Source organism: Elephantulus edwardii, unplaced genomic scaffold (assembly GCF_000299155.1).
Source record: "Elephantulus edwardii isolate Elephantulus edwardi_28Jun2011 unplaced genomic scaffold, EleEdw1.0 scaffold00009, whole genome shotgun sequence".
Taxonomy (NCBI): Eukaryota; Metazoa; Chordata; class Mammalia; order Macroscelidea; family Macroscelididae; genus Elephantulus; species Elephantulus edwardii.
In genome coordinates this window covers 5,228,861-5,242,705 of record NW_006399759.1, presented here as the reverse complement: position 1 = coordinate 5,242,705, position 13,845 = coordinate 5,228,861, and the positions used below count along the sequence as shown (strand labels likewise).

Here is a 13,845-nt window from a genome sequence, read left to right as displayed (position 1 = left end):
ATTCCATTCATTCATTGTTGTGCCCTTCTCCCCACACCCACTCCCACCCCCAGTTTGCTCCTCTCCTTGATAAGCAAAAAACCAACTCCTTCATTTGTACACAATCCCCTCCCCCCTACACATCCCCATCCTCACCCCAAGTATATACTCAACTCTGCAACCCTCATTCCGGACTCTTTTTTTTTTTTAATTTTATTATTTTTGTGTGAGTGTACCGTCAAATCAGATCTGACTGGTACAAGAGGAAATTGTCCCTCCTTCCCGGCAGAGCATCTGGTGGATTTGAACCGTGCACCTCTGGGATTGTAGTTGCAGCTCATTGCCACTAGGCCACCAGAGCTCCCCCGGACTCTTATGATGGAAAGCTGTCAGTAGAAATGTGTAAGGGAGTCAGAACAACTGTGAAATATCATCTTACCCCAGTAAAAACAGCAAAATTTAACAGAACTGCAAACATCAAATGCTGGCAAGGTTGCGGAGAAACTGGAACCCTTATTCACTGTTGGTCACAGTGTAAAATGGTGCAACCACTATGGAAGGCTATGTGGAGCTTTCTCAGAAAGTTGCAAATAGAAATACCATTTGACCCAGCAATTCCACTACTGGGAATTTACCCTAGAGAAACCGTAACTGCCACCCAAGCAAATATATGCACACCCATGTTTATTGCAGCTTTGTTCGCAATAGCAAATAGCTGGGAACAACTCAAGTGCCCATCAATACAAACAAATGGCTAGAGAAGCTCTGGTATATTCATACAATGGAATACCATGCAACATTGAAAAACAAGGAACTCATAAAATATTATACAAAATGGGTGACCCTGGAGGACATTATGCTGAGTGAAATATCTCAGTCACAAAAGGACAAATATTGTGTAGGGCCACTGTTGTAAAACAGGACTGACATCAGTGTTGAGAGAAGACAGAGAAGGAGGGAAGGAATGATGTATACTGCATTGAAACAGATGAGGGAGAGAACTGTATAAAAGAGATATATGATTGAGTATTATTACTATTACAGGAGTCCAGAATGAAGGCTGCACAGTGGAGTGAACCTGGGGGTGGAGGGATTGCTTAACAATGAAAGAGTTTTTCTTTTACTTTTCAAGGAGAAGAGTGAATTGGGGGGAGTGGCGGGCAGGGAGAAAAGTGTAACTATGCATGACTGGAAATCCTAAGTGTCTGTAAACTTTCATTTAAAAAAAAGTGTGTAAGGGAGTGAGGGAAGCTTAATGAGGGCAAAGAAAGAACTTGCAGTGCAGCATTTCTCCTGAGAAAGAGGAAGGTGTGAGTCTGTAGCAGCCAACATTTGCAACAGGACAGCATGGATACTGAACATTTCCATCATTGCAGAAGGGTCACTTGGGCAGTACTTCTTTCGGTTGTCAGTGAGCATTTATTAGTATTTGCCTCCCTCCATGTAGAGAGCTGGTGGATTCTAACTGTGCCTTTAGGATTGTAGTGCAGGTTCTTACCACTGGGCCACCAGAACTCCCGTAACTAGATAGCTTTTTTTAAAATTGTGGTTTGATTGAAAATTTATGGAGCAAATTAGTTTTCCATTTAACCTTTAAAAAATGTTATGACATTAATTTTCATATTCACATTGTAACTGTACTCTTTTTGCTTGTATACTGTTGTTGTTGCTGTTGATTGCCTTCAAGTCAAGCACAACTCTTAGCGACCCTATGAACAAAAGGCCTGAAGCCCCTCTACTACTATCAACATTTATCAAAGTTCATAGTTTCCAGAGGCATGTTGTTTAGTGGATGGCACTTCTGCTTCCAACTTGTATACTAGAAGTAGCTAATGTTACATAGTTATAGAAATGAATATTCTAGACCCCATGGTCTTGGGTAGAGAAAATTTATCCCGAAGTTACTAGTATTTTAGCTCCAAAATGTATGTTTAATTGTGTGTTAATCTAATTAATTAGATGTTTAGTAACTAATTCCAGTTGTTACTGTTATTGTTGTTGTTGCATGCCGTAAAGTTGGAACTAACCCATAGCTGACCATCGTCCCGTGGAGCAGCTGGTGGATTCTAACTGTGTGCCTTTAGGATTGTAGTGCAGGTTCTTACCACTGGGCCACCAGAACTCCTGTGTTCCTATTAACTGTCCCATGTTTGTGTAATTAGAGGCCTCAGGTCATTTTCAACTCATAGCAACCTCATGTGACAGAATGGAAGCAGATTGTTAGATCTTTTTCCCACAGAGGCATTGGATGGGTTTGAACTGTCAACCTTTCAGTTACAGTTGCATGCTTAATAGTGCTGCCAGGGCTCCTTACTGCATTTATTAGCTTATGAACGTCCATTTGGCATATACATTAGCAGTTTCTTGTGATAGTGAGGAGGTAAATGAATATCAGAGTTAGACTTCTTGGGCTTAATTCTTAACTCATTTACAACAATTACATTTGGGGCAAGTCATAAAATTTCTTTGCCCTTGGTTTCCTCATCTATGAAATAGAGATGCCAGTGTTGCAAAGATTCAATGAATAGCACTTAGATGTATCTTTGTTATCAATGTTGTATTGACTTGTATAATTTCTGTTAATAGTAATTACCTGTAACATGAGTGTTTATAGAGAAGAGGTTATTCTTTTGGGTGAACAAATTGACATAACTTTTTAAATTAGGATAAATTATTAGCATAAATTTTTACTTATTCAGATTCTGTTGGCCTGAATACTTTTGATTTTTTTTAAATTTTTTGCACTTTTTCACGTTTACTTCCCCCCCTCCCAGACTACCCTGCAATGCACCCTTTGCTCCAGATTGTTTCATACATATGTATGCATCATATATGTATATGTAATGGCTAATCAAATTTGGTGGAAGAATCATCAGCAACCTGCTTTATGCAGATGACACAACGCTGCTTGCTGAAACTGAGGAGGACCTGAAGCGCTTGCTGCAGAAAGTCAAGGACTGCAGCCTTCAATATGGATTGAAGCTCAACATCAAGAAAACAAAAATCCTCACCACTGGGCCAATTGGCAGCATGGGTATGGATGGTGAAAGAGATTGAGATGGTTAACAGTTTTAGTTTACTTGGCGCCACAGTCAACACTCTTGGTAACAGCAGTCAGGAAATCAGGAGAAGAATTGCATTGGGGAAGTCAGCTGTGAGGGACCTCTCAAGAGTACTGAAGAGCAACAACATCAGGCTGGAGACTAAGGTGCGCCTGATCCAGGCTATAGTCTTTGCAATTATGTGCTATTCGTCAGAGAGTTGGACAGTGAATAAGGATGATAGAAAGCGAATTGGTGTCTTTGAGCTGTGGTGCTGGAGAAGAGTGTTGAATATACCATGGACTGCTAGGAGAACAAACAGGTTTGTCCTGGAGAAGGTGAAGCCAGCATGCTCCTTGGAGTCAAAGATTCTGAAGCTTCATCTGACATACTTTGGGCATGTGGCAAGGTCCTTGGAGAAGGACATCATGTTTAGGAGAGTGGAGGGACGGCACAGGAGAGGAAGACCCTTGATGAGATGGATCAATTCTGTGATTGGGGTGATGGCAATGAGTGTTTGAGACAGTGAGGTTGGCACAGGATAGAACAGCGTTTAGGGCTGTTGTACGTAGGGTTGCTCTGAGTTGCAGGCGACTCGATGGCACATAACAACAACAACAATGGCTAATCATATATTCCTTTCAGACAATTGTTCCCCCCATATATTCTAATGCCATGTTCATTATCTATCCATTCTTTCTCCATTCTCTCCCCAGCCCCCCATGTCTGTCTTGTTTTGTAACAGTGGTGTTATGCAATGTGTTTTTTTTTCTTTTGTGACTCAGCTATTTCACTCAGCGTAGTATCCTCCAGGCTCCCTCAAGTTGTATAATGTTTTAGCAGTTGGTTGTTTTTCGGTGGTGCATAATATTCCATTATTTGAATGTACCATAGTTTTTCTGTCCATTCATTTGTTGCTAGGTGCTTGGGTTGCTTCCATCTCTTTGCTGTTGTGGATAATGCAGTAGTAGACATGAGTATGTATACATCTGTTTGAGTTGTGGCTCTGGTTTCTTTCGGGTATATTCCCTATAGTAGAATTGCTGGGTCAAATTGTATTTCTACTTCCAACTTTTTGAGATAGCTCCAGACCACCTTCCATAGTGGTTATACCATTTTACATTCCCACCAGCAGTGAATAAAAGTTCCATTCTCTCCACACCCTCACCAGGATTTGCTGTTTGAATACCTGATTCTTATGGTTCTATCTTTTAGGTACTGATTTTGTGATACTTACTATTTTGCTAAAGTTTGTCAGTTTTATAATATTTTCTTTTACTTGTGTATAATCAATTATATACATTAAGTGTTATGGAATTTATAGATAAAACATTGTACTCAATGACAAAGATATGGATAATAATTTTTTCTTCCTAGGACTGAAAATCAGACTTCAGATTCAGAAAACAAAGCTAAAAAGCTCACATTGCCTCTCTTTGGTGCTATGAAAGGAGGAAGCAAATTCAAATTAAAAACTGGAACAGTAGGGGTAAGTTGAGGGTCAGGGTTTATCCCTGAGCTATATTTTGGGTTTTTTCCCCCTTATAAAAGCTTAAATAGTTCATGTTATTATAATGTAAAATAAAGGTTGTGGGTTTTACTTTGAATCTCATTTTTAGAATTAGACTTTTGGATTTTCTGTTCCTCTTATGGTTATCCAAAATTGGAGAATTGGTTGAAGCCAGTCAATTTTTAAGTAACCAATTTGTAAATGAGAGTATCAGTTTATTACTCTTTGGTGGCTGTGTGTTTAAGAAAAGATCTGCTTTAAATACTTTTTTCCTAATGCATAGATGTAATATCAGACTCAAATAATAATTTGTTGATAACATAGTTTATTGTTGGTAGCATGGTCTGTCGGTTAATAACATAGAGAGCTCTGATGGCCTTGTGGGAGGAAGCTGCACTGCAATCTTGGATGCACACGGTTTGAATCCACAGCAGGAGAAAGATGGGCAGTCTCCTCCAGTGTAGTTAACTGCCTCTGAAAGCTGCCAGACAGTCGGCTAATGGGTCAGTTCTGACTCGATGGTAAACAACAGTAGCATAATCTGTGCACCTGATATTCCATGCTGCTTTTAATCCCTCCATTGCTTTGTAGGAGCACTCAAAACTCAACCTCATTACCATTGACTTGTTTGGTTTATTTTTAGCAGTCCATGGCATATTAACTACTTTTTTTTCCTTAGATGATTGGGACCTCTTAAACATTAAATCCTTATGGACATCAAAAGACTTCTCCAAAATAGTCAAAAGAGAACCTTAGAAAATGGGGAAAACTATTTGGCAATGAAGTCTCTGACAAGGGACCTGTCTCTAAAATTTATAGAAAGCTCCCAACACCTCAGAAAAAAAAAAAAAGAGAGGCAGACAATAAAATTTAAAAATTGGCAGAGGATATGAGAAGCTTCTTCATCAAAAAAGACATTAGCTGGCAAATAAACACATGAAGAAATGCTCAAGATCACTAGCTATTTGAGGGATGCAAATCTAAATATCATTTCACCCCGGCAACAATAGCAAAGTTCAGTAAGATAGCAAATAAGTCCTGGCAAGGATGTGGTGAGATTGGAACTCTCCTACACTTCTGCTGGGGATGCAAAATGGTGCAACTACTATAGAAAATAGGCACGTCCTTGGACATTGAGAATAGAAACTCCCTTTGATCCAGCATCCTACTACTAGTTATGTATCACAAAGAAATAAGAGCTCCAACATAAATTGATCAGTTTACACCCTCAAATTTAGTAAAAACTACATTTACTGCAGTTGGATGGATTCTGATTGATAGTGACCTTGTAGGAACTGGCTCGGTCTAAGGCTATAGGTCTCTATGTAAACAGATTGCCAGCTCTTTGTCCCACAGACCTGTCATTAGAAGTTCAACACTTTAATCAGCCTCCTTCCACCTCTTCGAAGATTTTGGGGTAAATGAAAATCCTTTAATGTCATGAAGTGCAGTATTCTTGCTGCAGGGACTCAAATAAATGTTGTCAACAAGCAGCTTTCACATGTTTTGTAGTTAATAGTCTTTTGATCTTAAAGGCTAATGACAGCACTTGCTAAAGGTCATAGACTTTTAAAAAAAAAAGTGACTGTCTTACTGCCAGCAGACTTTTAGAGAATTTATCAACCTAGAAAATGTAGATACTCTGTAGTTAGCCTAACCACTTGAAAAGATTTGTATTCTTTTATCTTTATGGAAAACTACTTGTCCATGATCATGTTTCCCTTATAGAAGTTACCCCCTAAGCGTCCAGAGCTCCCTCCAACTCTAATGAGAACAAAAGATGAACCTGAAGTAGAAGAGGAGGAAGAGGAGGAGGAGGAAGAAGAAGAGTGTGAAAAGAAAACAGTGGAGGCTGGAGGCAGTGGGTTACAGCAGGAGACAGAGCCAGGAGCTGTGGTGCAGGAAGAGAGTCCTCCCGCAGAGGTCACGTGTTCTAAAGAAACAAAAGGCCAAGGTAGTAACTTCCTCTCCTTTGTATACTATTCAGTGGGAAAACTGCATTAATTGTGGGTGAGTTTGAAAAAGGAAAGAGTTCTTGCCTGTGCCTATTGGGTGAGTATATACATAAATCTGACAGTCTTTATTTATCCCCATTGCACATTAAAGGCAGGTAATTCCAGTACAACAGAGGATGGAAAAGTGATGGAATCTCAAGCCACACCTAATATAAGACATTTCTGAGCTGGGACCATGGAGTTAGGTAGTAGAGAATGGGGCCTGATCTGATGGTCTCAGATAAATCTCCTCTTATTAATTTTTTTTTCCATCCCTAAGACAGAAGTTAAGCATAATTATATAGCTGCTGCTTTAAACTTCTCTAAGATCATACTTTATTCTTTTTTTCATCTTTGATACCTAGGATAGCACCAGGCACATATACTCACCCCAAGAAAGAATTTAGGAACAGTGTTGAAAGAGGAAATTGATTGATTTTTAAATATCTTTTTCTTATTATAGAAGGAATTTATGTCTAATACAGAAATTTTGGGAATGCATGAGAGTCCAAAGAAGAGAAACATCCCACAACCTCACCCCTAGGGATCATTATTTATTTTTCTAATATCTTATCCCTTGTCAACTACATGGGTTATTTTTCTGAGAAATACCAAGATTAGTTATATTGTTTACTAAGACTAAGGTCTCACAGAAAATAAGGAGCAAGAGAAACAACAATAAAATCTGTGAGAATGCCTGCAGGTGTACTTTCAAAACAAACCAGGCTTGTCTATAAAAACACCAGGCCTCCATGCAACACTGCTTCTGAATTACTTTCAGTTTTGGGAAACATAAAGTTAACTGTTTCCTCACCTGTGAGAGGCATATCTTTTGTATATGCATCTCTCCTTTGTTTAGACATTGGCATAATACCTAGCTTTTTAAAGAGTAGTGGAGTACCTACGCGTGTTTATTCTAGGTCTGCCCTTTGATACATACTTTGTGAAGGTGGTATATAAATAGATATCACCACCCAAATGATCATCAAGAAGGGCAACAGTAATTGTATTTTGCTTAAGGAGCTTGAAGTACGCATACGTATGTAAAAAAGTATTACAAATTTAAAAATTTGATTTATAAGATAAACTAATCTAATTATGCTAATCCTTTTTTCTGTGTTTATTTTTTACAATGTTGGGATTGTGTTATCCATGTTACTTTATAAGCTGTTTTTCCAATAACTTAAAATACTCTTTTACACCATAGTTTTGAACAAAGGATAGGAAATATGTTCCTAAAAAAAAGAATTTTTAGGCCAAAGAGTATGCATAATCCTAAGGATTTTGTAATTTTTTGTACATCAGCACTGGCCAATATTTTACGTAGATGATATGTGCTTCTCTGTTAGCCATCTGGAAACACCATTATTGAAAACCTACTTAAGGCTGATAGGATCTGATAATAGTGAAAGCAGGTGACTGGGTCTTTACTTAGCTGTTTTTGGGGCTATCCACCATGAGATGGTAATTACTTTCATCCTGCTTGTTGTAGAAAATATGTCACAACTTGGCGATGTGGAAGAGAATAAGGAGGATCAAAAGATGAGTGAACCCACATCATCACGTGGCCAGGAACCCTCAGGCAAGTAGTACCACTGACGTCATGGCTGTTCTGTATACTTGCGACCCTCTAGTTTGGTAGAGGGGAGATTGGCAGCTGACTGGAGGGCAGCACCAGGAATGGCTTTATAGTTACTGGCCAGAGCTGCTTTTAGTGCCCTGGGTAAAACTGGAGTATGTGAGAGGTTTGTTTTGGTGTCACCCTATTTTCCCTTCCTTACTGCTCCTCTCCTCCCTGGCTTCCCTCCCCAGGGCTCACAGAGCACCTACTTACTGCCTTTATGCTTCCCTATGGTCATGACAAGCCCACCACATTATTAAATCCTCAGAGATAAATAGGGCAAGTCATGGGAGTGATTCCAAAGCTATGGATTAATTGTTGACCTGACAAGATTATTCCCCTTGGTTTACTGGTAATGATTTAACTGTAAAATTAAAAAAAAAAAAAAATTCCTTTCTTTCCTTTCACTTTTCATTTGGTATGCGTATTTGAAAGCTTATAGTTTCAGGATTTGAAAACGAATTATTATGAGGAAAAGCTTCTTTCATATAGTTTTTACTGCAGTGGAAGGAATTTGTGAGACTTGTCACTGACATGTTTTATTTGATAATTAGTGTTCCCTTATGAGGAATTTTTTGTTTGTTTGTTTCTTTATTACTTTTCCTAAAGATAGCAACTGCCTCTCTTTTTTTCCCCTTTTAAAAAAATAGCATTAAAGAAGGAGTGTGAAAAAAGCAGAGACGAGTTGAAGAAAAAGAAAGCTACGGGTCCGAGCAAGGTGAGTACAAATGCCCCCCTTTGTCATGGACCACAGCTAGGGTAGGAGTCTTTGGGGACTCTGTGTACCAGAGTTCTCAACTGCTTTACAGTCTTCTCTTGCTAGAAATTTGGGCTTTATTTTTTCTCTTGTCTTTCTTGAGAATGTACTCTGCAAAACATACACCAGTTTAGCAGTTTTGTTTTCTGTACGTGGGGTGTGGTGATGTCAGATACACTCATGAGCTGTGCAGCCACGCTCACCTGGCCTTCTCTGTGTTCTTCCTCATTGATAAATTCAGGATACCCCTACGTTTCTATCTAATCTTTTCAGTTTGTCTTTGTGAATTCAGTTCCATATAGATAATTCTTAATGAACATCATGTTCAAAGCAGATCTTGTGACCTTGTATACTCGTTGTGCTAAATTAAACTATTGTTCGGTTTTACAATGACTTCATGGGATATTTCTGCTTTAAAGTTTAAAGCATATGTCAGAGCAGCATTTTCAGGGGTTCATCTATCCTTTCTGGTTCCAGAAAGTCTGAAGTCCGTGAGAATTTGAAACTCTGTATTTGCTGCGTTTTGCTCAGGACTCATCTATGGACTCTTGGTCAAAATGTAACCGTAATTGAACCTCATCCAGTTCTGGGCTCGGCAAAGTAGGTAGTGGTGCATGGAGCCAAGAAGTCACACATTCCGTTTCCTTCTTATTCCTAATTCTCCTTTCTCTGTTGCTCTGGATGAATAGAGACCATTTTTTGTGCCTGGGACAGCCAGTTGTAAGCTTCTAAGACCCCAGATGCTACGGAGTGAACGAACAGATAGACCAGAGGCACAAAACACGTTTTTTTTGAGAGTTAGCTGCGATAGCCCAAAGAACCAAATGCAAATGAAGTGTTTGAACATAAGCAGCTGCAGCAGCTACTCTTTTTCTCTCTTTTATTGTTATTTTTACATTTTTGTGTTTTGAATTCTCAATTCTTAAGTCTAGCCCTTGTTTCCATTCCTTCTGTTCTTTCTAACTCCTCACATGTCCCTCTTTTATTGGTTAACTTGTGACTCCTCTTTCATATCCTAGTAAGCCATACACAGATACTTGAAATACATTCTTATTTTCTTTCTTTTGATAGACAAAAGGTAGAATAGAGTATACTTGATCCTACATCTTTTTTATTCCTGGGAAATCGTGTGTTTCTGACCTTAGGGTCTTTCTACCATGTGGCTATGCCCTAATTAGCAGTCCCCTATAGATGGACACTTGGGATTTTCCAGTCTTTTGTTTGGAGAACAGTAATGAATAATCTTGTGTATATATAATGTTGTATGCATACAGAAAATTCTCAGAAATGGGATTGCTAGGTCAAAAGGCAAAAAGGTCAGATTGCCCTCTAAGGTGATTATAACATTTAGCATTCATAACTACTGCTTTTTAAAGGCCTCACATTACTCTTACTGGCGAGAAATCAGCTTGCTAAAATGTCATGGAAATAAAAATCCAGAGACGAATGCTCTTCTGAAGTAAATTACTGTGTCATGATTATGAATGGAAGCTGTTCTGTGTTAGTTTTTGTTTGCTAACTAACAGCCATACAAATAATAATTCATAGAGATGATACTTACTTGATAATTTTCAATAAATGCATCTTTTCTTTGTAGGTTTTACCAACACTTTCCTCCAAATACCCAGAAGATGACCCAGACTACTGTGTTTGGGTCCCACCTGAAGGTTAGAGGGTTTGACTTTGTTCTTTTTCTAATACCTCTCATTTCTCTTTGCCGTGACATTGGGATCAGCTCACAGCTGACCTTCCAGCAGATTATCAGAAGCTGTAAATCTCACTGAAGGAGATTGTCTTATCTTTCTTTCTAGTATTTTTAGTAGGTAATATATATTCACAGAGGGGAGCTCGGCAGTGTAGTCCCAGTAAGTTGCTCCGCTGACCCAAATCTTGCGTGTCTCTGGTAGTTTGAATCCTCAGACCTCCTAGCAGCTCATCGCAGGGAGCTGGGCAGCCTCCTCCTGTTGTGACAAAACAGCCTCAAAAACCTCTTAATATAGTGATAGTTGATATAGTGTATGGCATGACCTGAAAGATCAGCGGTTCAAATCTGCTAGCCATCCCGTGGAGGAAAGATGGGCATTCTGCTCCTGGAAGAACTCACAACCTTGGAAATCTGATAGAGGGTTGGTATCAGTTGGAAGTGATTCAACAGCAGTTGTTTTGGTTTTTAATATATATTTCAATTAAAAATAACATTACAGGAAGATATAATAAAAATTGTCTTTCTTAGGCAGCAGATACATAAAAAGGATCTAGAAACATATAAACCAATTGCTGTTTAGACCCTGATTGGATCCTTATTTATATAAACAACTTTTTAGGAAAAAGACAAAATCCTGAACCAGTTGGATAAATTTGAACACTGGCTGGATATTTGATGATACGAGAAAATTACTGTTAATCATTTTCAAGTGTGAGAAAGATGTCAAGTTGTGCTTTTTTATTGTTTTGAGTGCTTTTGTCTGCCTTAAAAGTACTTATTTCAAGAAATATATACAGTAGTGAGCACCGAGGAGTAATTTCTGGTATTTACCTTATGTAACTCCGTGATAGAGGAGGGTGGATGAGGAAGGGCTGAGAGAAGCAAGCTGATAGTTGTTAAGGCGGATGATGGTAAATGAAAGTTCATCATGCTCTGTGTATGTCCTTTTATTTTTGTGTATGCTTTCGCTTTTATTCATTAAGTTTGATAAAAGTCTTCTGACTGTGTCTCATCCACCCAGTTTTTCATTAACTACAACCAAATATTCAGTTCCTTAGATGTATATATAAAATACCTATAGGATATGTTAAATATCTAGGGCTTTACCTCCTGCTCTTTTCTTACATGAATGAAGCACTATCTATATAGATTCTTTTATCTGCACTTAACACTATTTTGAGGATTTCTTTTTTTATGATGGCAGTGTTCTTACTTGTGGTACGTCTGCACCTTTGCTTATTTAATCAGTTCCCTTGAGAGGCATTTATGTGTTTTCAGTCTTTTGCCACCGCAAGCTGCTCTGTGATAAGTAAACTCTAACATAGGGAATTTCACAAGAGCAAAGGTGCATCTGAAGAAAACGTTTCCTAAAAGTTAACTTGATGGCTCAAAGGCTCTGAACATTTTTAAGATATTACCAGATTGCATTTTATTAAAGATGTGCTCGTTTGTGGTCATGTGTACCAACCTTAAGCAGTGGATGGGGAGCATGTTTCCCCAGTATGCTAATCACCAGTTGCTTTTTCTGGAGACTGTGTCTAATAGACTTTGTGATTAATGAATAGAAGCTAAGTTACTGAACATGTTTGTTTTTTATATACAAGGGTTAGAGTGAACAGTGCTTAGAAAATGTTTTTTATAAAAGTTTTATCATCAAAGCAAATAGTTTACTTTTAACCTGTTGTGCCTAGGTATTTTTATTTTCTTCATGACTTTGGAAAATGAATATATTTCTTATTTTTTATGTGTTCTAATTTAGGCCAAAGTGGTGATGGCAGGACCCATCTTAATGACAAGTATGGCTACTGATGGCTTCAGAATCCCTAAAGAAGATCTTGTGGGCCACGTGACGTAGGGAGTTGTTACCAAGTTGAATAGGCAGAGGAGTTAAGACGATGGTTTGGAAATCTGATGACCTCTCTTGTCTTCTGTGCTTTTGTCTTCCCAAATGTACCTGCCCATCTGATTCTCCTGAATTTGGTATTTATGTTTTAAGTGTTTTGTGTATGTATGTAAAAAAGGAACTGTATATATTTTGAGAATAACTAAAAATGGAGATGTGATCCTGTTAAAAGAGAAGGCAAAATTTGTCAGTGCTGTTATTTTAAAGTCATAAACTCTTCCATTACATGTCAGAGACCATGCTTTTTTCTTCTGGAGTTGAGCTCTAGGTTCACTGATAATCCTTCTGAAGTATTAGAATGTGAGGTTGTGTCGTGGCTGTTATCCTGGGTGTCCCTGACATGCTTGGAACTGAAAATGGATGCGCAGTGGGGGTTCCTGCCCCTCCTCACCCTCACCCTGTGCCAGGTTTGAGAATAGACTCTGCCCAGTCAGCCCCACAACAGGACCATCTTATCTCTCATGCCCCCCAAACTCCAGTCCTGATAAAAACACCCTATGAATGTCCATATTAGGCATCCATCACATTAGTCACTCTTTTTCCATACAAAAAGACAAATTAGTTCATTCTAAGAAAAGCTGAATGTGTTCTGCCCAGCATGGGGCTTCTTACCTCTATGGAGAAGGGAATAAAAGTTCTTTCCTCTCTGGAGAAAATGAAGAAATCAGGAAAGTGTCTTATCCCCCTGCCTTCTGCCCTCATTGTAATGTCTCACTGCATAGGAAGGAAAAGCCTGTGAGGAGAACTGAGGTGGGGAGCATTTGCTGTAGGCTGAAGGCAGACCTAGTCAGCTGGCAGGTAAATAGTGTGGCCCCTGGAGAGGACATGAGGGCAACGCTTTCCTTACAGGGATTATACAGTCTGCACAGGGAGCACCAAGTAGTAATGAGAAGCTTCAGTGACTTGGGACAGATTCAGTATGTCAGAGTGTAAGAGCTAAATGTGACAAGTCTTTCAGAATTCCTCAAAAAGGAATGCAGGCACTGTATGGAACTGTTACTAAGGATTTCATTCACATCAGCAAAGGAGGATTGATTGATCACAACATTATAATGGAAAGAGGTACATGGATCCTAACTGTATTTTCAGAGGTAGAATGATCAAGACTGAATTGTGGATTGTCTAGAGATGAAGGAAAGAAAAATGTGAGCCTAGATTTCTGTCTCGTACACGTGAATAGATGATGGAGTAATTCCCCGAGATGCTCGAGTGGAACATGACAGTAAGACTGGGAAGGAGGGGAAGAAATCACAAGTTCAGGTTTGGACAACATGAGCTTGATATACATTTGAGACATCTAAATAAAGCGAGTAGTTTGCTATCTAGATCTGAGTC

At 38.9% G+C, this 13,845-nt stretch overlaps 1 protein-coding gene across 1 annotated transcript in view; it reads left to right on the top strand.

Annotated features, from left to right (window-relative positions):
* SLC4A1AP (solute carrier family 4 (anion exchanger), member 1, adaptor protein) overlaps positions 1 to 12,416 on the top strand; it is a 39,852-nt gene extending 27,436 nt beyond the window's left edge. The window contains exons 9-14 of the mRNA XM_006880689.1: positions 4,398 to 4,509; positions 6,259 to 6,484; positions 8,017 to 8,106; positions 8,796 to 8,863; positions 10,500 to 10,569; positions 12,367 to 12,416. Coding sequence (XP_006880751.1) covers positions 4,398 to 4,509; positions 6,259 to 6,484; positions 8,017 to 8,106; positions 8,796 to 8,863; positions 10,500 to 10,569; positions 12,367 to 12,416 — 616 coding nt within the window. The remainder of the gene's footprint in view (positions 1 to 4,397; positions 4,510 to 6,258; positions 6,485 to 8,016; positions 8,107 to 8,795; positions 8,864 to 10,499; positions 10,570 to 12,366) is intronic.
* Positions 12,417 to 13,845: the final 1,429 nt, after the last annotated feature.